We start from the raw sequence: 24,911 nt of genomic DNA, 5'->3' as shown, positions 1-24,911 counted from the left end.
AATTACTAAATGTCTATCAAATCCATTTATCTTGCATTCCTTAATAACAATGCATCATTCAGTTATTAATAAATTTATCATGATAAATTGATTAAATCCATAATTAAGAAATGCACCAGCTAAATGGTACTTGAGAGTTATGTTAGTTAAAAAGAACTATCTGAGAAGACCATAAACAAATTTGAGGCATTATAAAAAATCTGACATGGTTTTGTTTACCTGAAATAATGAAAGCAAATAAGCTGGAAGACTTTTACACTCTTAGACATGTATTTTCTACAGATGCAGTCTTTTCTTATGAAATTTATTTAGTATGGAGTAGATAATCAAGATCCTAATGTAATTTTCTGGCATAAAAGGCAGAATAGAAACAAATACATAGTATGATGAGAGGCCAAAAGAATTCTGTTTCCCCATGCATATTATGAAGTACTGCAACTGAAATCACCAAATTCCCCTGCCAAAAATAAGACAATCATAACAAAGAACAGTCAAGAAAAAAATTTGTTTTAGGATCATGATAAACTGATTAAATATCTTTTATAAACAAAAGCTTAATTTCTGAAGTGCAACTGAGTTAAAAGAAAAAATTGTAACTTAAGAAATGGGAAATGGTGTTTCTTGATTTTTTTTTTTCCTATTTGGAGACAATAGGAAATCCAATACAAAATTCTGTGGGTCAGTTACAGCTAAAAATAATTCTAATAAATTCTTAAATCTAAAACAATAGGATATCTACATACAGAAGAATGAAACTAGTCCCCTATCTCTCAACATATACAAAAATCAACTCAAAAAATGGACTTAAATGTAAAACTTGAAACCATAAAACTACTAGAAGAAACAAGAGAAAATGTTTCAGGACATTGATCTAGGCAAGGATTTTATGACTAATACTTCAAAAGCATGGGCAACAAAAACATAAATAGACAAATGGTACTACATTAAACTAAAAAGCTTCTGCACAGCAAAAGGAAACAATCAACAGAGTGAAGAGACAAACTATGGAAGGGAGAAAATATTTGCAAACTACTCATCCAATAAGGATCTCATATCCAGAATATACAAGGAACTCAAACAACTCAACAGCAAAACAAAAAACAAAAAAAAACCCAAACACATACACACACAAATGAAACATGCACACACACACACACACACACACACACACAAATAATCCAACCAGAAGGTGGGCAAAGGAACTGCATAGACATTTCTCAAAAGATATCATACAAATAGCCACTAGGTATATGAAAAAATGCTCATCACTAACTAACCATCAAGGAAATGCAAATAAAAATCACAATATAATCTCATCCAGTTGAAATGGCTATTATCAAAAAGACAGAAAAAAAAAAAAAAAGAGATGCTGGTGAGGATGCAGAGCAAAGGGAACTCTTTTTTTTTTTTGAGATGGAGTCTCACTCTGTCGCTCAGGCTGAAGTGCAGTGGCGCAATATCGGCTCACTGCAACCTCTGCCTTGTGGGTTCAAGCAATTCTCCTGCCTCAGCCTCCCGAGTAGCTGTGATTAGAGGCACCTGCCACCACACCCGGCTAATGTGTATTGTATTTTTAGTAGAGATGGGGTTTCACCATGTTGGCCGGGCTGGTTGCAAACTGCTGACCTCAAGTGATCCGCTCACCTGGGCCCAAAAAAGGGAACTCTTATATGCTGTTAGTAGAAATGTAAATTAGTACAGCCATTATGAAAAACAGGATGGAGTTTTCTCAAAAAATTAAAAGCAGAACTTCCAAAGGATTCAGCAACCTCACTCCTGGGTATTTATCCAAAACAAAGGAAATCAGTGTATCCAAGGGATACCTGCACCCCCACGTTTACTGCAGCACTATTCACAATAGCTAAGATTTAGAATTAACCTAAATGCCATCAATAGGTGAATGGATAAAGAAAATGTAATATATGTATATATTACACACACACACGTGTATACACATAACGGAATACTATTTAACTATAAAAAAGAATGAAACCCTGTCATTTGTGGCAATATGGTTGAGCCTGAAGGACATTATGTTAAGCGAAATAAGTCAGGCACAGAAAAATAAAGACTGCATGTTATCACTCATGTATGAGAACTAAAAACATTTTTTGAGCTCATGGAAGTAGAGAGCAGAATTGTAGCTATTGGAGGCTGTAGGCGAGGTAGTCGGGAGGAGAGAATGGGGAGAAAGGTTGGTTAAGGGTACAAAATTACAGCTAGATAGGAAGAATAAATTCTGGTGTTCTGTAGCACTGCAGGGTGAATATGGTTAACTATAATGTGTATATTTTCAAAAATCTGGAAGAAGGGATTTTGAATGTTCACAACAGAAAGAATAAATGTTTGAGGAGATTAATATGCTAATTACCCTTATTTGATCATTATATATAGAATTATTATGCATCAATTGTAAATAAAAGGGAGAAAATAACACAACAAAAGAACATGGGATGGAGTTAATTTGGTCAGATAAAATACAGGATGCCAAATTAAATGTGAATTTCAGATAAACAACAAATAATGTTTTAATATACATAATACTAAACTTACTTATACTTATTTAATTATACTAAAACATCTTTATTGTTTATCTAAAATTTAAATTTAACTTGGAATCCCCTAGGTGGGGTAAATAAAAGATTAAAACATACTAGTTTTATTTTAATTTTTTTGAATAAGCAATATATTCACATTGCAAAAACCAAAAAAATTGATTTATACAATGAAAAGTCTGCTTCCCACTTATGTTTCCCATCTTCTCAATTGCCCCATCTTCTGCAGAAAATGACTGACTTTAGTGTCTAGTAAATCTTACCATAGTTTCAACTTTTTCTAATTTATTAAGAATGTACCTATATCTTCATATAGAAACAAAAATTATGATATTTTACTATTTCTAAACTTTTTCAAAATCACTTAGTACATCATAACAATAAATAAGAGTTGTCAATGAACGGGTTTTTTTTTGTCCTTGTTTGAGAGTATATAGTAAGATTTTGGGGAAGGAGGGAAGACTATTTTATAAACTGTAACTCTATAGCCAATCAACTTTGTAGGCTGACCACATGCAACTTGCTTTTTGTATTCGGACTTTAAAAAATTAATGTCAAAGTCACTTTCAAAGACTTTGGTAGAATTCTACACCTGTCAAAACAAACTTTTAAGAAAAAGAAATTGGACTAGTTATAATGCTAAATTCAGCTGCATGTTTGTACTAAGACAAAATTTGATCCCTTTGCATCTTAGGTGGCCAAAAAAGAATTCAAAGTCATAAACTGAATTATATTCAACTATAGTTTCATAGCACTTATTTTTATACTACTTAACAATTAAAATGGGCTTTTATGTACATTAACTCATTGGCTCCCCCAAACAACCCTGTGCTGAAAAGCAGATACTATTTTCATCATCTTCGTTTCAGTTCAGAAAACTGAGCTTCAGTAGTAGCACATGCAGTTGGGGGCTTGAATCCAAGTCTTCGGATTTGAACCCATATGTTCTTCCCTCTGTCTCACACTAACTCTTTGGTGGTCCTCCTGGTAGGTTCTGACTTTACCTGCCACTTGTAGTTTACACAAACTAGGTCACAGTCATAGGTGAAAATCTGAAGAATCAATAGCACTCTGTTCAAGAATTTATCACAAAGAACTGCCACAACTTGTCTTCTTATGCATAGTAAGGAAAAAAGCATTTTAGAAATCTGTATCGATCCATAAATTAAAAATACTTTGAATTTGAAAATCATTTTGTCTGAATCTAAAGTTGGACTATAGTACATATCTTATTTGTGCCTTAAAAGGTAAAGGGAGGGTAAATATTTTACAATAAGAAAATGAAATATAATTACTTAATTTAAGATGTTAGAAACTGTCTAACAATTCCTTTTTTGTTGTTGTTCTTTATGCTACTCCTGACATTTACAAGACTGAACCAAATGTATGAGAATCTCAGTCAGAATGTCAGAAGAACCTGCCTCTCTTAGTTCTCCTTTTCAGTCTCCTCTGTAGGTTCCTTCTCATCTACCCAACATTTAGCACCCAAGTGACACACTTTCTCTTCCACACCATTCCCTTGGTGACTCATCCAGTCCACAGCTTTAAGTACCAACTTTCTGCTTTCAGTTCTCATATTTTAATTTATACCCCCAATCTGGGGAACTCTCCCACATAGGAGACTCATATGGATATCCAACTACTTACTGAGCATGTCCCCTTAGGATATTCAAAAAATTGTTCAAACTTTACATGCCTAAAATTATCGTGATTCTAAAATAATGATTTTTCCTTCTAAACCTACTCCTCCCCTACTCCTCCCATACTCTTCCTCATGTCGTCAAATAGCAACTTACTCTTTGAATTGCTCCAGTCAATATCTTGGAATTATTCTCTACTTCTTTCCTCTGTACTTAATATCCAATCCATCAGTAAACCCAGATAGGTTCCATCTTGTAACTGCTACCAGAATCCAACTTCTTACCACTTTCTCTGTGAACACCATGCATTGAACCATCCACATTGCTCATCTAAGTTACTGGAATAATCTCCTAACTGGTCTCTCTGCTTTCAACTTTCTCCCTCTAATTGTCTATTCTTAATACATTATTCAAAAGGATCCCTTTAAACCATAAGTCATCTTAGTCCCACCTCTGATCAGAATTTTCCAGTGGATCCCATCTCACTCAAAATAAAGACCAAAGTCCTTACAACAGTCTACAGTCTCACATAATCTGGCCTCCACCACTCCTGTCTTCATCTGTTACTTCTCTTCCCCCGATGTCCTCAGCTACTTAAACTTTCAGATAATCACAAACTATCTTTAATTAGATTAAAATCTACCTAATCCTTGGTCGACTACCATAAACCATAGATATTTTCTAATTTTGATATGTAATATTCCAAAGGAGAAGTGGTTGTTACATTTCTGTTATTTAAGCTTTAATTTATATATACATGGCACTAGTCTAATTATTTTTGACACTTATTTTTTTCAATTTCCTTCTTGTTTTGTAGATTAGAAGCAATATTACTTCATTATTTCACCTTCCAGTACTGTCATCAAAATTAAGATTCTAGTATTAATATTATTATTTATATACTTTTATGTGTAATATCCAGTTCACTAGGGCAAAAGTAGACTTGGCAACAAGAACTGAACTGATAATCCTACCTACCATATGTGGACATGGCCAGAAAGAAGCCTAACTAATAAACTAACTAATAAAACAGAAATCACAGATGCCTGATTACGGATGTACTTACATCTGCCAGTTCCTTGATTTGCTTTGCTGACACATCCAATGTGTCAAATCTTTGAAGGCAAGGCAAATGATATAATACATGTGTGGAATAATTACACAGAAGACAAACTGGATTGGTTTTATATTGAGGATCATTCAGACATAAATCCTTTAAGCAAGGCAGCCTGGTTAAGTTCGTGAGCTCCTAAAACACCAGCAAAGATAATGTTCAATTAATTGTGACTGTCATTTCTAAAGGCAGTATTTGAACACTTAAGATCAGCCATACTCTAATGCATTCTAATTATGTGCTTAAATACATTAAAGTGATTTAGATGCCTAAAATGTTTCTCTCTATTGAAAAACAAGCTAAATTCCCGAAGAAAATAGCAACAATAATTAAACAATACGCTATACCACTATGCCTTTTAAATATTTACTAAATCATGTATTCCAGCTGGAACATTGAAGCCAGTGATGCGAGCACATTTGTTCATTAATATGTTGCCTCCCCTACACGGCCCCTCTTGCTAATTGCCCCCAGGATACCTGTAGGTCTCTGCTTTCCTCACTCCTATTTCCTATACTTATCACCTAGAAACACTCCTGTCCATCCTCCCTGCTTCCAGATCTGCTCTACTCATTAAAGGCTATGGGATCCCCTGTTCATTACAAACAATCATCATGGAATTCCTGATTTTTGGGTTTTTTTTTTGTTTTGTTTTTTCCATTAAGTACCTGTTTTACCTATTATGGTCAACTGAAGTCTAACTTTCCTTGAGGGCCTCAGTTCTCTCACAACCTATGGATGAGGAAGGATTGATATGCACTCTCAGACCAATGTTTCTCCTTAACATATTTTTTCCTGATGTTTAAGTCATTATTTATACTTTCCTTTATTTGTCATCTGGCTCTTGATTAACTCTTCCATCCTGCCTCTTCCTGTTTAAACCCTAATATTTTATGATTTAGTCATATTGAACCAGTTGAAGTTTTGGAATGTGCCAAGCCCTATCTTGTCCTTAGACCTTTACTCATGCTGCTCCTTTTGAGTGGCCTGAACTTCACCCCAGTTTCACCTTTTAATCTGTCAGGGCCCAACCCCAGTGTCATATTCCCTGGGAGCCTTGTTTCATCCCCCAATGTTGGGATAGATGTTCCTCCTAAGAGCTCTTTTAGCTACTGAGCTTAGTTTTGGTATGGACTTTATCATACCCTATTGCCAATTGCTTGTATCTATAAGCCAAGGGTCTATATGGGCTTTGGCCCCCCAATCTGCAAAAAAAGAATGTTATTTACATTTTTACGTATTGAAAAAGAAGAAGAATATGCAGTAGAGGCCACATGTGGCCCACAGAGCCTGAAATACTTTCTATTTGGCTTTTTTTTGTTGTCATTACAGAAAACGTTTGCTATCCCTGCAATAAACTTGTGGAGAACACGGTTTGTGTCTTGTTTAACATTGTATTCCCAACACTCAGCACTCAGAACACAGCAGGCACTAAATAAATATGTAAAGTAAATTGATTACTTTCAACCAACTTTGAGGATATCCTCATACTTTCTCATTAGCAGGATGGTGCCTGAGGTAGGAGGGTACTGTGGTGGGGTCAAACGTGAAAGGATGCAATTCTAGCTAGAAAAATCAGAATCAGGGTTAAGGGAAATCCAAAGGAAGAACCAGGAAGCATTAGTTCTAAAGTTACAGTAAAAAGGGAATGGAAAAGAGAATAGTGAAGTCAGGTTGCTGGAAACAAGAGTAATACAGGTTGAGGTGGTTAATATATTTCCAAACTCTCTCTGGACAAGTGAGAATGTGGCTCACTGGTCTGACCTGAGGCTTGGGCTGAGCCTATGTGGGGAGGAGGACTAAGCAGAGTTGCTCTAAAAGGAAAATTTATGGACAGAGCTGTTCAGAGAATTATTTGGTCAAATTCTGCAGGGGCAAGAAGGTAAACCATTTGGCAGCCTTTGATTACTGGGTTGCTATGTTTCATTTGACCATAGTAGATGGTGGGTATAAATGAGCTGGTAGATGGTGGGTATAAACTCTGAATTCCTACACAGAAATCCCCCAACTACATGCCAAATTCAGATGACACTGGAGTCCATGAAGGCACAAAGTCTCACTGAAAATTAGTGCTCTGGTGCCTGGTATGGTTGGAAGGTGGGCACAGAATTTATTCAGTCACCACCAGGATAGGATAGTTATCTTCTTAGAGTAGGAGGAAAGGTTAGAGATAAAAATCTAAGATAATAGTGTTCCAGGAACATTTCTAATATGAAGATAGTAAAAGCTCCTGTGAATCAGGTTCAATGTTTTCATGACAGTCATAATGCCATAAAAAGCCTTTTTAAACATTATGACACACAATGAATTTTTATAATAATCCTGTTATCACCATTTTTAAAATAAAGATACTGAAATACAGCACGTCAGTGTAATTAAAGTAATGGTAATAAAATAATAAGAACAATGGATCTGTTGAGTCCTTACTATGTGCTGGTCACTGTTTGGGTACTTTACATTGTTATTTCACCTAAACTTCATGTTCCACTGTATTATGCTGCCTCTAGTGTGAGGCAGAGCTAGACCTGAGAGGTCTTTCTGCCTATGCAGCCACAGCTTATAACCACCACAAGGGTGCCATGGCTAGCCAGGTAAGATAAACTTCCCTATAGTTTCTTGGCAGGGCAATGCCTTATTTTCCCAGAATCCTGCACTTATCTTCTTCAGCCTTATGTCATATTTGCTTCCCTTGCTGTGTTCCAGTCACAGAGGATTTCTAGTTCGTAGAATCTGCCATACCCCTTTCAACCACCTTGAGCCTTCACACATGCTTTAACTTTTGCCTGGAAGGGTCTTTGCCTGGGCAACTCCTACTCACGTCTGATATCATTAGCTGCAACATTAGCTCCTCAAGGGTGTCTTGTCCTGATATCCCAAACAAGGCTAGGTCTCCCTTTTATATGTTCCCACAGCACTCTGAATTTAACGTTCATAGCTCTCTCTGATCTCTTCTGGAATTTTAGCCTATTTTAAGTATAAAAGCTTTATCCACATTTCACATTATTTTCTTGGAATAGATTCCTAAAAGAGGAATTGATAGATTAAAGGATAGAAGCCTGTTTAAAGGACTTGGTACACATTATCTAAATGCTTTCTAGAAAAGTTCTATCATTTTAAATGATTACCAATGTCATATAAATGCCCATCTTATCCTAATCTTTCTAACACAGAGTATCATGTTTATCAAATGTTGACTATATAAAATATTATCAATTACAATTATATCTTCTTCTTTTTTTTGAAACCTAGTCTCGCTCTGTTACCCAGGCTGTAGTGCAATGGTGCAATCTCAGCTCACTGCAACCTCTGCCTCCCAGGTTCAAGAGATTCTCCTGCTCCAGCCTCCTGAGTAACTGGGATTACAGGCGCCCACCACCACACCTGGCTTTTTTTTTTTTTTTTTTTTTGGATTTTTAGTAGAAACAAGGTTTCACCATGTTGGCCAGACTGGTCTCGAACTCCTGACCTCAAGCGATCCGCCTGCCTTGGCCTCTCAAAGTGATAGGATTACAGGCATGAGCCACTATGTCCAGCTTTATATCACGTTTTATTTTTCATTTTATTCATTCTTAGTAGGATTGAAAATTATTTTATGAATCTACTAGTCATGTGGAGTTCAATTCTATGAATTATCTGCTCACTTATCCTTTATTCTACTGGGTATCTTAGATTATTTGTTTCTAATTGATTTAAAAGAGCTCTTTTCAAAGAAAGAATTATTTCAAAGGTTTTTTTGTGTTTGTTTTAATTTTATGATGTGTTTACCAGGCTGAAAATTAGAATTTCCATATAGTAAGTATGATTTAAAGATTTAGTATAGTATCTTAAACTGGCAGAACTAGAAGGGGAAAGATACACGTGTGCATGTGTGTTCATGCATGCACGCGCACACACACACACAATCCTGTTATCTATCTTACTGCCTGTCCCTGTCACAACTGTTACCACCCTCTGAGTGTCTCTGGTTTCTATCATGGCTTATTTTCCACATGTTTAATCTGATCTCCTATCTGATGGCCTCAATGTTGGTAGAGACAATTTGCCATGGCCCTAAGCATTGCTTCACACTCTTGCTTGTTATGCCAAGATTGTAAGGTATTGACTGCTCTTTACCCATTTCTCAGTGTTGTGTGTGCAGATCTTCACCTGGAGGGCCCCACTAGTACTCTAAACTCAACATATCCAGAACCAGACACATTCCCTTCCCCTCACCCCCACAAAACTAGCCATTATTTTTCTGATTTGTATATTTTTTGAGCTTGCTAAGAACTGTAATCACAGATTCATTTTGGACTCTCTAGCACTTCACATTCTACTAGCTGTGAAATTCTGCAAATTCAACAACCATAATGTCTCTTGCATCTATTTCTTCCTCGTCTTTCCTCCTCCTTCTCTTCTTCTTCTTTTCTTCTTTTTTCTCTTAACACTCCAATTCGTAGTCTCACAATCTCTCATTTAGATTATTCCTGAAATCTCCTGACTGGGTTTTCTTCTTCTAGCTGTTCCAAGTCAATAAACACTAACTCCAGATCACTATCCCTAAAGAACATTTCTGATCATATCACTTTCTTGCTCAAAAATTTTACAGCTCTCTGTTGTCTATAAAATACAGTCTATATTCGAGACCCAATTGACCTTTCTAGTTAACTTCCAATATTGCTATATATACTCTATATTCCAGTCAAATGACAATGCTGGTGTTATTCAAATATACCCCTTGATTTCTCACTTCTCTGTGTTTGTACATATTGTTTTCCCCTTCTTAGAATGCCCACGCCCTACTACCCAGAAGATCCTCCCACCAATGCTTGTTCAAATTCTGTTGACACTTCAAAGTTCTTATCAAATATTTCCTCTTGAATTTGACTAATAGAATTTTGTTTACATATCTTTTTAAGGGACTTAATCTGCCTCATTCTATAGCTTTTTGGTATTTTTATATTTTTGCCTGAGTAGAATAATGCCTACTTTAATACTTATGAACTCAAAGTTATTTCTATAGTAAATTTACCTTTCTTCAATATTTTCTAGAGGATGTGTTCGAATATGCACCTTCAATCTTACACTGTCAAAATTACAAATGTCACCTTTTAACCAACATTATATGTGATAAATATTAAGTCCCTTTATTTGGTTGTTTCTCTTTCATTCATGTTCTTCACAAATGTTTATTGAGATTTACTACATGTCCAACACTATGTTAAGGATTGTGGATATAGCAATGAAGAGAACAGGCAAAGTTCCTGTACTCAGAGAGCTGGTATTCTAGTAAGGGATGTGCCAAGAGGAAAAACAAAACAGTGGCACAGTGATAGCGAGTGCTGCAGGTTGGGGAGGGTTGTGAGGGTTTTCCTATTACACCTAAATTGGGAAGGAAAGGTGTCACTTAGAACATAATATTTTGACAAAGACCTGAAATAAACGAGGAAATGAGCCATGCAGGTATATGAGGAAAGAAAATTCCAGCAAGTGCAAAGGCCCTAAGATTACTGTGTGCTAGGTATATTCAGACTAGTGTGGCTGAAACTGGACAAACGAAGGAGAGAGTGGTAGACGCTGTAGTCAAAGCGACAGGTTGAGGGTGGTGGGGTGGCTAGATTAGGTAGTCTTATGGCCCATTGTAAGAAATGTCTTCTACTCTGAAAGAGATGAGAAGCCAAGGGAAGGTTTTAAGCAGAAGGGTGATTTTTATCTGACAGATTTTTAAAGGTTCCATCAGGCTTCTGTGTGGAGAACAGATCTATAGTAGGGAAAGGACAAACAGGAAAATTGTTAGGAAGCTTTTCCATTAATGCAGGTTAGAGATCATAGTGTCTTGAATCAGCCTGGTAGTGATGCAGGTGGTAAGAAGTGATCAGACTCTGGACATATTCTGAAGGTGCACCCGATTGTACTTGCTGATGGATAGGATGAGGGTATGAAGGAATAAGAAGAGTCAAAAATGACTATAAGGATTTTGGCTTAAGTTACTGGAAGAATGGAAACTCCATTTAGAGAGGTGAGGAAGACTGCAGGAGAAGGTCTGGTAGAGGAAAAATTAGTTTGCATTAAGATATGTGTACAGTTCTGGAGAGCTGTCAAGGAAAGTAAAGGTACTAGTTTAGAGTAATCAGTAGACAAAGGGTATTTAAAGTCTTAAGGCATGATGAGACTATTTAGAGAATAAATGCAGACAGAAATGAGAAAAGATGTCAGTACTGACCAAGGGAAGTCCATATCTTACATGCTAGGAGAGGATGAAAGAACAGAAACTGAAGAGATGTAGCCAGAAAGACTGGAAGAAAACTAAGAGAAAATGGTATCCTAAGAGCCAGGTAAATAGTTATTTGTTGGGTTTCAATAGTGTCAGATCATTAAGGCCAATGTGGTCAGATGACTTTCAAATTTCCTGGAGCATCAGCCCAAAATAATGAACTTATTCCTTAATGGGGGACTTTTTAGTACAGTTTCTGCAACACAATGGTTCATGATTCAGGATGATAAGTAAAAATTATTCCACTTAAACATACCTTGAAAGAACATACTAGGTTACCAGAAAGGTTTAATCTTTCCAGTTGTTCATTGGAGTCAAGACATCGGCCTTTAAAAAATAAGATGAAAAGAATTAAATTTATTATTTTACCTTCTGTTTATATTCTGTCATACTATTGAGTTGTATGTAGCCATCATTTCTTGCATATAAACAGACTGATGATACCATTGTATAATTAGTAATCACTGATTAATGAGTAATATTTTCACAGGTTTCAATATGCTTTGCAAATATATCACAGAAAAAAGCCTAAAACAAAAAAAAATCTAAGCATATACTTTTTATATTGATAAAAAATGATTATAGCATTATCTCAGATTCCAAATGAAATAGTACATACCAATGCTATTTATTAGATTTCCAGCAAGGTTGAGATCTTTTAAATTCTTCAAAGTTTGCAAACCCTAAAAATTTAGACAACATATAATTTAGAACAAATAATTAAAATTAACATTTTCAAATCATCTCTGATTAATCTGGTTAGTTCTCCAGGTGCTCCGAGCACAGGGTACTTTGTGCATCACAAGCACAGAAGGAAATGAGTGCCTCCAAGAAGCCACCTTTGTTCTCTATACTGGAACTTAGAATTATTGGAGGAGGGAACAGGAAGCGGAGTAGAGAGGAAAAAAAGGAGGAGTAGGAGGAAAAGAATATATCACACAGAGTATATTTATAATCTTAGGCAAGTTATGTAACTTCTCTAAACCTCTTTTTTTTTTTAACCTTCAAAGACAGAATAACAATGCCTTACCTTTTAGGCTTGTAAAGAGTAAAGAAAGTAATGTATACAATATCCTCTGTACCTTATAAAATGCTATATACATGTTAGTTCTTTTTGACAACAATAATTGTACTAGTCATGAATAGTTTGGCCTTTAACCACAATATGATCTTGAACATTGCGGTTTAAACTCTACTGTAGTAATTGGTTTTACATATAGATAATTGAAATTATTATCTTACCTCAATATTTTTAATTGTATTGTGGTTCAGCCAAAGAACCTTCAATTTGATTAATTTCTCTAAATTTTCTATTTTGGAAATTTTATTAAAATATAAATATAGTTTTTCCAAATTTCTACATTTCTGAAGACCTTCAATTTTCTGTAAAGAAAAGGAGACTGAATAGTGTTAGTTTAGGTTTTGCTATTAATCCTTCCAATAAAGTAGGTTTCTAAGTATATTTTCTTTTAAATATCATATTTTATTACAAAATCAACATCCAGCAAAATGAACTGTTTTAAAAGAAAAAAATATATTCCATGTTTTCCACTTAAATACAACTATTTTCAATTTTGCATGTTCTCTTTAAATTTTAATCAACTCTATATCTATTTATATATGGTTATGATTATAATTATTATATATAATCATATATTTCTATATGGTTATGATTATAATCATATATAAATGATTATGATTATATGGTTATGATTTTTTTAAATTTATTTATTATTATTATTATACTTTAAGTTCTAGGGTACATGTGCATAATGTGCAGGTTTGTTACATATGTATACTTGTGCTATGTTGGTGTGCTGCACCCATCAACTCATCAGCACCCACCAACTCGTCATTTACATCAGGTATAACTCCCAATGCAATCCCTCCTCCCTCCCCCCTCCCCATGATAGGCCCCGGTGTGTGATGTTCCCCTTCCTGAGTCCAAGTGATCTCATTGTTCAGTTCCCACCTATGAGTGAGAACATGCGGTGTTTGGTTTTCTGTTCTTGTGATAGTTTGCTAAGAATGATGGTCTCCAGCCGCATCCATGTCCCTACAAAGGACACAAACTCATCCTTTTTTATGGCTGCATAGTACTCCATGGTGTATATGTGCCACATTTTCTTAATCCAGTCTGTCACTGATAGACATTTGGGTTGATTCCAAATCTTTGCTATTGTGAATAGTGCCACAATAAACATACGTGTGCATGTGTCTTTATAACAGCATGATTTATAATCCTTTGGGTATATACCAGTAATGGATGTAAGCACATTATAATCCTAATGCACATACAATTTTGTGGGACTCTTTTTAAATTAAGACTAAAATGTTTTCATAATCCTTCAAATTATATTTAATAATCATGGAATATTTCATTAAGTTTATAATTGTCTGAAAAATTACCTGATGTATAGCATATTTATGTTTCAAGTTTTTAGTTATAAATAATGCTGCAACAAGTAGCTTCATGCATATGGTTGTTTTCTGCTGTTGAGTTACTTTTCTAGGATAAAATCTTAGAGTAGGGACTTCTAAGTCAAAACGTATGCCCCGTACGTTTCTGTGATGGCTCTTGATGTTTTGCAATATTTCTTTTCAAAATAGATGTTATAATTTCAACATAACCAACAGTGTCTAAGTGGACCAATTTTATTACTAAGTAATACTGGCTATGATTTGATTTGATTACTAAAAAGTAGAATATGTTTATGTTTTAATTCCTTATTTCTGCTTTTCCTTTGCACAAATCAATTTATTTATTTATTGAACTTTTATTTTAAGTTCAGGGGTGCACATGCAGGTTTGTTATTTAGGTAAATTTCTGTCATGGGGGTTTGTTGTACAGATTACTTTGTCACCCAGGTATTAAGCATAGTACCCGTTAGTTATTTTTCCTGATCCTTCTCCCACCCTCCACCTTCAGTAGGCCCCAGAGTCTGTTGTTCCCCTTTATGTGTCCATACGTTATCATCATTTAGCTCCCACTTCTAAGTGAGAACAGGTGGTATTTGGTTTTCTGTTCCTGTGTTAGTTTGCTAAGGACAATGGCCTCCAGCTCCATCCATGTTCCTGCAAAAGACATTATCTTATTCTTTTTTATGGCTGCATGGTATTCCATGGTGTATACATAGCACAGTTTCTTTATCCAGTCTACTACTGACGGGCATTTAGGTTGATTCCATGTCTTTGCCAGTGAATACTGCTGTAATGAACATACACATGCATTTGTGTTTATGACAGAATTGTTTATATTACTTTGGTTATATACCCAGTAATGGAATTGCTGGGTTGAATGGTATTTCTGTTTTTAGGTCTTTGAAGAATCATCACACTGTTTTCCACAATGGTTGAACTAATTTACACTTCTAATAGTGTATAAGCATTCCTTTTTCTCCACAACCTTGCCAGCATCTGTTATTTTTTTGACTTTTTAGTAATAGCCATTCTTAGTGTGAGATAGTATCTCACCGTGATTTTGATTTGCATTTCTCTAATGATCATTTATTTTAAACTTTTTTTCTTATGCTTGTTAGCCACATGTATGTCTTCTTTTGCAAAGCATCTGTTCATGTCCTTTGCCCACTTTTTAATGGGGTTGTTTGTTTTTTTCTTGTAAATTTGTTTAGGTTCCTTGTAGAGGCTGGGTATTAGACCTTTGTCAGATGCACAGTTTGCAAAAATTTTCTCCCATTCTGTAGATTGTCTGTTAACTCTGTTGAAAGTTTCTTTTGCTCTGCAGAAGCTCTTTAGTTTAATTAGATCCCATTTGTCCATTTTTGCTTTTGTTGCAACTGCTTTTGGTGTCGTCATGAAATCTTTGCCTGTTCTTATGTCCAGAATGATATTGCCTAGGTGGTGTTCCAGCATTTTTATATTGGGTTTTACATTTAAGTCCTTAATGCATCTTGAGTTTAATTTTGTATATGGTATAAGGAAGAAGTACAGTTTCAATCTTCTGTATATGGCTATCCAGTTATCCCAGCACCATATATTGAATAGATGATCCTTTTCCCATTGCTTGTTTTTGTCATCTTTGTCAAAGATCAGATAGTTGTAGGTGTGTGGTCTTATTTCTGGGTTCTTTATTCTGTTCCATTGGTCTATGTGTCTGTTTTGTACCAGCAACTTGCTGTTTTGATTTGATTTGCTTTGATTACTAAAAAGGAGAATATGTTTATGTTTTAATTCCTCATTTTTATTTTTTCATTTGTACAAATCAATTTCTATCCTTTGCTCATTTATCTGTCTTAACCCATGCCTTATGCATATATTTCAATGAATTATTTTTCTAAAGCCAAAGAATTCAGAATAAAATACTCTGTGTAAGGTTTTATGTTTACACTTACCTCTATGCAGCACTCAGCAATCCAAAGTTCTTTAAGTTGTAAACAAGGCTCTAACCCTGAAATTTCTTTTATATCTTGAGCAACAATGGTAAGACTAGTTAAATTAGGAAATAATGATAATCCGACTATACGAGGATACCCTAAGAAAAACATCTCCAACTTTGATGTATCTGATCCTTCTTGTCCAACCATCTCATAAGATAAGCCATTGCACAAACACTGTTTTAAAGGAAAGAAATTTGGTCATTACCTGTTTTAAATAATCAAAAGATTACTTTTACCATTAGAAATTATAAATTGTCAACTGCACTGATGCCATTTTTGTAATCTCACGAGAGAAAGTTATATCACATATATGATTATTCTCTGCTTCCAAAAGTCACTAGGTAGAGGAAATCACTAAGTAACCCTTCCAGCTCTAGAAAGGAGCATAAAAACTTTCCATTTTCTATTACTGCAAATGTTATAAAAAGAAATTTGACTTTGACTCACCAGTTCTTTAATTATTTCTTCTTGGTTTAGATTTTCACTTTCAATCATCTTCCGTTAAAAATAGTGATCATAACATTATAACTGTTAAGGAAAATGAAAAAATGAAATAAATATTAAAGTCATTGTCATTCAAAGTTGAAATAGACCTTAAAGCTACTAAGGTTGAACCACCCAACTGTAGTTTGAAATCTTCACATAGTACATTACCAAGTATCTGTATAAACTCTGAGGGGGTTTTCTGTTAGGATGTTATTTTTTATTTTAATTTTAAATCTCTCTTTCCATAATTCCTTCCCTTTTGTTGTCAGTATCCCTCCTTGGTATAAATTTTTTTCCACACGATGAGCCTTCAATACTTGAAGAAAATGGTCATCTCTCATCCACACTCTTACCTTACTCACAGTTGAAGTTGTTAGTTCTCTCACTATATACTCATGTTTCTCTCATTTGAACAGGCTCTGGTTGTCCTTTGTATTACACTGTGTGTCTAAAAGTGAACACAGTTCTCTAAATATACTTAGACTGCAAAGAGAAGAATCCATAGGGCTTAGCAACATATTTGGCATAGTAATAAATGCTTATTTACATAAATACTCCAACTTCTCCTTCATTCTAGAGAATATGAACCAATTAATACTCAAGTAGCTTCAATAAAACTTAATCCAACTTTCATAATTTGTAATATTTTCTGAATATTATTCCAGATATATACTATCTAAAAAATATAAGAATCCTGCTTTTAATATAATGACCTGACAAGGAGAGATGTATATAATGGTATACAGCATAACCCCTTTCTTTACAACAGCAACTCCCCCATAGGCATGTGTGTATATATGTAAATGCATGTATGTGTATAATTATTGTCAGGAGAAAATATGGAAAGATATATACTAAGTTGTTAATATGAGTTTCCTTAGATGCAGGTGAAAGTTGTTGTGGCTAGAATATAAATGTAAAGCTGGATGGGGATAGATCCAGGCAAAAATGGAAAAGAAAAAATGATACTTTTTAAAAAGCATGTTTAGAATTGCCTAGTTTGAGTGTACAGACATTTATTATTTCTACCATGGGTACACATTTGGACTGTTTCCAGTTGGGGGTTAAATAGTGCTTCTCTGAACATTTTGTCATACAGGTCATAGCTACAGATTTCTTTGAGATTTCTACCTAAAAGTGGAATGAGAAACAAACAATTATTGTTATTTGCAACATGAGTGAGTTTCACGTAAACAAATGCTGAACAAAAGAAGAGACACGCAATGAGTAATACTGTATGACTCAATTCATGTAAGATAAACAAACTATAGTATTAGAAGTTAGGATATTGGCTACCTTTCAGGGAGGAGCAACTAAGAGGAGGCAAAAGAGGGGCTTCTAGAGTGCTCATAATGATGTATTTTTTGATCTAGGTGCTGGTTATGTTCAATTTGAAAATAAAGTTAGATACCTAAGATGTGTGTGATTTCTGTATGTATGTTATACTTTAATGAAATTCTACCTAAATTTTTATTTTAAAAGCATTTATATGCTCATTTTTATTCATTTATACAAAATTATGTACATGTGTTGGCATATACATAAATTGTTAAGAAAAACAGATGATGATTTGAGTCCGTGTATTGACCTATCTTCCCTCCCCAAATCCCACTAGAATGACTACAGAAATATGAAAACAAGAAAAGAATATAGCAGTGCTACAGAGAGCAATGATTGCCAGAAATATTGAGAAAGGTCTTTAAAAATGACACAGACAACATCAGATTGAGAAAAAAAGCCCATCAACACAAACCAGAGTCTGTTCTCACACTGCCAATAAAGACATGCCCGAGGCCGGGTAATTTATAAAGGAAAGAGGTTTAATTGACCCACAGTTTCACATGGCTGGGGAGGCCTCAGGAAACTTATAATTGTGGCAGAAGGGGAAGCAAACCACCCTTCTTCACAAGGCAGCAAGAGGCGGGATGAGAGCTGAGTGAAGGGGGAAGCCCCTTGTAGAACCATGAGATCTTGTGAGAATTCACTATCACAAGAACTCATGGGGGAAAGTGCCCCCATGATTCAATTATCTCTCCCTAGTCTCGCCCTTGAAATGTGGGGATTATTACAATTCAAGATGAAATTTTGGGTGGGGGCACAGCCAAACCATATTACAGACCAAAATTTAAGGGAAAGAAGTTTCACAAAACGATTCTTAAAAATCTTCAAATTGAAAGCAGAAGTGGTTGGGAAAGGGGTAGCTGTGTATTATACATAAGGGACCAAATCAAAGGAGTTTGAGAAATGTACCAGAAAATTGCACACAATCTGTATTTGTACTCATGCTTTGTAAATTAAGGACATTGCCCTACCATGATGAATGCTATGGTTTAAATGTGTCCCCTTCAAACTTCAGGTGTTGCCAATATGATAGTATTAAGAGGTGGGCCCTTAAGAGGTAATTTGGTCATGAGGGTTCCTACCCTTCCAAATGGCATTAGGTGCCCATTAGCTGCCCATTTAAAGGGCTTGATGGAGAAAGTTCATCCCTTTTTTGCCCTTCTGACTTGGCCATGTGAGTACATACTGTTCCTTCCCTCCAGAAGAGGCAGACTTCAAGACATCATCTTAGAAGCAGACACCAGATGCTAATGCCTTGATATTGGACTTACTAGCCTCTAGAATTGTGAGAAATAAATTTGTGTTGTTTTTAAATTGCCCAGTTTCAGGTATTTTATTATAGCAGCGCAAAATGGACTAAGACACTGAGTCAAGAAGGAGGGACGGGACCCCAGCTAGCACCACAAAGAAAAACACAGTCAGTAAATTATCCTAATACATTGGACTCTGTTCATTCATTCACTCATTGTTAATATTCATATTGAAGGCATAAGACAGAACCCCAGACAGAGAATGACAGGGGTGGGAGAAAAGAGAAGATCAAGACCTTATCAGATGATAATGTGGAATGTGGGCAAAGAAATGAAGGATATAAGGGAGTGTGAGTGTGAGCCATGCGGGAATGTAGAGAAAATGCATACAGGCGAAGGAAACAGCAAATGAAAAAAAAAAAAAAAAAAGCTGGGGCGAGGGGCAGTGAGAGTATACGTGGCATATTTGCAGAATAGCAAGGAAAATTATGTGTCTGGAGTACATTGAGAGAAATAAATAATGGTAGGATGTGAGGTCAAAGAGGTATTTCAGGGTCAAATCATGTGCTATCTTGTAGACCAGGATTTTGGATTTTATTATGGTAAGATGAAAAGCTATATGAAGATTTTGAATGGAAGAGTAACATGAACTGTCATAAGTATTAAAAAGATCACTCTGGCTACTATGTTTAAAATAGATTGTAGGGTTTGGAGCAAAAGCAGGGAGACTAGTTAATGGGCAGTTGTAATAATGTAAGTGGGAGAGGATGGTGATTGGAGTAGGGTGGTGGTAGTGGCAGTGGGGACAGTGGTCAGATGATGGGTCTATATTGAAGGAAATGCTGTGCATTCCTTCCCTGCTTCCTATTGGCAATTGTGTCTTTATTCCATTCTTGGACAACCTCAGGATATTACAGCATAGGCTGCAAGAGAAGCCAGTCAAGAAAGCAACCTGAAAGAATTTGGAAGCTCCATCAAAGGCCCACATATAGATGCAGGCCACAGTCTTACCTCTCCAGATTTATTTGAATGGTGCACCAAGTTTAAAAAGTGTTTTAGAGCACCTCTACTCATGGGAAGAGAAACCCTTATATACTGGATTAAAGTCTGTGATTACCAAAGGATAGCCTAGCTGCCCACCACGATACAAAGGACAAAGGCTTCCCTTCAACGCTCTAAATTCACCAAATGGTGTTCTAAGTTATCTTGCCTTTGTCCAGGATATCTATTGTAGAAGGAATTAAATCATTCTCTTTGTTATATTCGAAATGATCACATACGCTGGGACCTAATTGTATTGGACTTTCTAATCTGTGTTTTTCCTTAGCTCTGTCTATTCCTGCACCAGTATCTGTTTTTGTTTGTTTGTTTGTTTGTTTTTTAAGACGGAGTCTTGCTCTGTCGCCCAGACTGGAGTGCAGTGGCGCGATCATGGTTCACTCTTAGCTTCACCTCCAGGTTCACGCCATTCTCCTGCCTCAGCCTCCCGAGTAGCTGGGACTACAGGTGCCTGCCACCACGCCCAGCTAATTTTTTTTTGTATTTATAGTAGAGACGGGGTTTCACAGTGTTAGACAGGATGGTCTCCATTTTCTGACCTCGTGATCCACCCACCTCGGCTTCCTAAAGTGCTGGGAGGTGTGAGCCACCACACCCTGCCATATCTGTTTTAATTACTGTGATTTATATTGAAAATTCCCACCTCATGTTCTTTTTTGGCAGTTTCCTGGATATTCTTCCATATTTTTTTCCAAATAAAATTTATGATTATTTTGTATTTAGTCTTAAAAAATTCAGTTGGGATTTTGATTGAGGTTGCATTGTAAAGATTAATGTAGGGAGAACTTCCATATTACAGTTTTGAGTAATCCTCAAGAACAAGGTATAGCTCTCCATTTATTTAAGGAGACTACTTTTTCTTGGAAGAAACATACGCCCATTTGGGATACAAATCTTACCTCTCACTTCAACTTATTTTCTCTTCATCAATGCCCTTATTTAGCAGAAAATCTTATTCTAATTCAACAGCTAATTAGAAAAATACAATTTAATTATAAAAACCCCAAATTCTATAAGTTGCATAACTATTTCTGAATTGCAAAGATGCTAGACCTTCCTGGTACTTACAAGTCTTGTATGCTTTCTCCAGTCACAAATGGACTCAAGGGTTCCAGATGAAGTTACTGAATTCATCAAGAGGTGAATGTCCTGTTGGCCAGCTTGTAACCACTCTCCTGCTCTTTGAAGCTCTTTCAGGGCCGGCCCATTTAAGAGGCTAAAGGTCTTCTCTAGTTCCCCCACAAAACCAGAAGCCACCAGGAACTTCTATAGCTTTTACACCTCAAACTGCATATCTTGGATTAATCTTTCCACTTGGGATTGCTGCTGGAAAATTTCACCTAACCAGCATGGAGTTGAAGTCACTACAAATGTATGACCTCTAACTTCCGTTAGATCTTCAGCAACAAGTATTTTATATTTTCCTCTCCTAGGAGAGTGGGACTAGAGACTCAAGATTCATGACACTACTGACTATTCTAAACTTTCACCACTCTTTTCAAGGTCTTTCTCTCTGTCTCAATAGATGATCTTGACCCCATTTTCATAGAGAACAGTGGTGCTATCAAATGTGTGTTTCTTATTTCCTTCCCCTCAAACATGTATTTTTCTTTCCATTCTGACTCCTGTCTTAGTAGGTGTTCTTCCTTTTGTCCAAAACAAATCCCTTTTCCTATGTATTGATCCTGTCCTTATCTGTCTCTTTCAGAATACTGCTGTCAAATTTTCCTCTTTCATTTATCCCCAAATTTCCTTCTCAAGGATCTCTTTTATTTCTGTATATAAATATTAGGTCTTTCCTATATTAAAAAGTCTCTCCTATGTTCTTCTATAAATAGCTGTTTTTAGATACCTTTATGGTAAACCTTTTAGATAATCATTAGCAACACGTCACTACCTGCATTCAGTCCTGTATTCACTGCCGTCTGGACTGAGGACACCTCAAGACACTACAGCATATTTTTACCAAGGTCAACAATAACCTTCTAATTGCCAAAGACAGTGGACATGTTTCAGTTCTCAACTTGACCCTGACATGGCATCTGACAATGCTGATGACTCTCTCCTTTAAGTTTTCTTCTTTGGTTCAACTTTTCTCCTTGGCTTCTCTCTACTTGTTATTTCAAAGCCACTTGGTGCCTTTTTTTTTTTTTTTTTTTTTTTTTTTTTTGAGGCAGAGTCTTACTCTGTCGCCCAGGCTGGAGTGCAGTGGCACAATCTTGGCTCAATCCAACCTCTGCCTCCCGAGTTCAAGTGATTCTTCTGCCTCAGCCTCCCAAGTAGCTGGGACTACAGGCGCGTGCCACCACGCCTGGCTAATTTTTATATTTTTAGTAGAGACGGGGTTTCACCATATTGGCCAAGCTAATCTCGAACTCCTGACCTTGTGATCCACCTGCCTCGGCTTCCCAAAGTGCTGGGATCACAGGTGTGAGCCACTGCACCCAGCTTACTTTGTGCTTTTCAAACCAATTATTTTCTTCATGGTGAAAAATCCTTCTTTTCTGTGCAAAAAAAAAGAAAAAAAATCCAACTGCCCACATGAAAAAGCTCCATCTGAATGTGCCAAAGGCATCTCAAATTCAGTGTGTCACTGTGTTCGAAACTGAACTCATTATATTTTCCAACCAGCCTCCTTCTCCTAATGTATGCCTTCTCTTGAAAAACACCACCACCATTCTTCTATTGGTTGAGCTATTATCCTCAACCAATCTTTGACTCTATCCCGCTAGGTTCATTCACTCATTAAATCCTTCTGCACATACCTCTTAAAAGTCTGACCACAATTTTTTCCTTCTCCTCATTCCAATTGCTTCTGCCTTGGTTCAGGCCCTCATCACCTCACCTTAACTGGATGTCCTCCCTATAGTCTGTCTTCCCTCAAGTCCATCCTCTGCACTACTGTGACAGCCTCCTGAAAGGTAAATCTGCTCATACTTTACCCCTTTGGAAGCTATTCACGGTTTCCATGCTCTGACTCCTGCCTACCTCACATGCTCATCAACCACAACCTCCACAGAGGACCCTAGGTTCAGGCCACAACTATCGTTCTCTGGAACTGAATGGGATGTTTCCGTACTTTGGCATGGGCTGTTTCCTCTCCCTAAAATGTCCTTTTTCCTTGGCTGTATGGCATACTCCCTACTTCCCTAAAGATTTAAATCAACACTCTTCTCTCTGAAGACTTTCATTCTCTCTGGTAGTATTATAAGCATTCCCTTTCTTGTGATTCTGGTTGCACATACTCCATGTATAGCACTTGTCACACTGTAAAGCAGTGTTTACGGGCCTTTCTTCCCTACTAGGTTACATGTTCATTGAGGGCAGAAACTATGAACCTATCACAACTTCACTGCCTGGCATATGCTAGGTGTTAAAAAAAAATTGTTTAATGGGTTAATTGTCATGCCACAGGCATATGGTATAATTTAAAGACATAATTGTTCTCCATGACCAGAGTACAATGATAAAGGACCATGTTTCTGTCTGCCATGAGCGTTGGTTAGGGTGTTATTCTGAGAAAACTCTTTTTTTTTTTTTCTGCCCAGTAGAAGTCCTGTATGGGTCAAATTATTTCCTCGTTTGGGTATAAAAGGATCAGAATCCATCAGTTATCACTGATGGTCCAAATAAACCCCCTACACTCTTTGGACGAGCAGTGTCAGGTTTGGTCAGGGAGCATTTGGTTCTCCCAGCCCGGAACCTTAACTGGTGCAGTAAAGGCTGCATAGCTGGCTGTAGGCCACCCTCCCTTTCCTTCTCTCGAACTTTGTTCTGGTACCCTGACTGCCTCAACAACGCCACCTCACTGTCTTTCACCATTATCATCACCATTGCACCATTACGGAGTTCCCTTGACCTCAACTTTGCTTCACTGGCGTCTTCCTCTTGGTATGGCTTGGAAGGAAAAAGAGGGGATCAAAGACTCCCGGGGCCCTGCTTACAGGTGATGTACGCCCAAAGGCCACCAGGTGACGGATTCTGACCTTATCAAGAGAGAGGATGGATTCCAGGGCAATCCGATTCAAGTCAGAGTCCACTCTGACTTCCCAATCCCTGTCTTGCAGCAGCAGGCAGGAAACCCTCTCCCGCCCCAGGCCTGGTGTGTACAGACTGCCTGTGGCGGTTGCCTCGGTAACCGGCTCTCCACCTCCCGCGACCTCCGGGTGGGGAGGGGGAAAAAAGGGGCGGGGAAAGCGGAGGCCGACCCGGGTCTGCATCACGTGGGGGCGGCCTACAACCAATCAGCAGAAGCAGGGGTCCAACCGGAAGACTCCCCGCTGGGGCTCCATGGGGAAACAGCGGGAGCCACTCCCTCGCAGGCTTCTGTGTAACTGCGCTTATCTTTTCGCGTGCTTTCGCCAGTTCGCGGAACGTGACTGAAAGCAACGCGTTATGGGCAAGGTGGCGCAGACCTATTCCTTGCCTCTTCCAGTCTCGCTCTCTCTCACTGAATATCTTTGGCTCTCGGGTCCTGGAAACCCGGAGCCTCTCTGACCTTGAGCCCTGAGGGCGTGGCGCTGTGATGTCACAAGGTGGCGTGACAGCCGAGACGAGCCCCGACCACCAGCGCGGCATCCTTCCCGCGGTCAAAGGTGGCTGACCGCAGCCGGAAGTCGCTGTGCGCCCGGCGAGCCGCGTAGAAGGACGGCGCCGGCAAACGAACGCCCAGTGCGGTCCGGAGAGGAGAGGGGCCTTACAAGGGTCTTCTAGTCTTTCTCGGACAGGCTTTTGAGTGCCTTTTAAGCATTCCAAAATGTTCAGGAGACAACAGCTATTTACAAAATAAAGTAGAATTAAAAGAGGGGAAAGGGGA

At 37.2% G+C, this 24,911-nt stretch overlaps 1 protein-coding gene across 18 annotated transcripts in view; it reads right to left on the bottom strand.

The window, feature by feature from the left end:
• Positions 1 to 24,552, bottom strand: part of LRRC9 (leucine rich repeat containing 9) — a 157,979-nt gene extending 133,427 nt beyond the window's left edge. For 6 of the 18 annotated variants that reach the window (XR_012090974.1, XR_005235390.2, XR_012090975.1 and 3 more), the window contains exons 1-8: positions 24,082 to 24,552; positions 16,799 to 16,893; positions 16,407 to 16,487; positions 15,915 to 16,133; positions 12,805 to 12,945; positions 12,182 to 12,245; positions 11,819 to 11,889; positions 5,262 to 5,444 (exon numbers count right to left, since the gene is read on the bottom strand). Coding sequence is in view for 15 of the 18 variants with exons in the window: in XM_073011048.1 (XP_072867149.1) it covers positions 5,262 to 5,444; positions 11,819 to 11,889; positions 12,182 to 12,245; positions 12,805 to 12,945; positions 15,915 to 16,133; positions 16,407 to 16,454 (726 nt within the window). In the remaining 3 variants the exon portion in view is untranslated. Of the gene's footprint in view, positions 1 to 5,261; positions 5,445 to 11,818; positions 11,890 to 12,181; positions 12,246 to 12,804; positions 12,946 to 15,914; positions 16,134 to 16,406; positions 16,488 to 16,798; positions 16,894 to 21,163 lie in introns of all 18 variants that reach the window. The other 12 variants (XM_073011041.1, XM_037984073.2, XM_073011045.1 and 9 more) reach the window with 7 other exon arrangements.
• Between the last annotated feature and the right edge of the window lie 359 nt (positions 24,553 to 24,911).

This window comes from Chlorocebus sabaeus, chromosome 24 (genome assembly GCF_047675955.1).
Source record: "Chlorocebus sabaeus isolate Y175 chromosome 24, mChlSab1.0.hap1, whole genome shotgun sequence".
Lineage (NCBI taxonomy): Eukaryota > Metazoa > Chordata > Mammalia > Primates > Cercopithecidae > Chlorocebus > Chlorocebus sabaeus.
The sequence above is the reverse complement of the archived record's forward strand: the minus strand, read 5'-3'. Positions and strand labels throughout refer to the sequence as shown.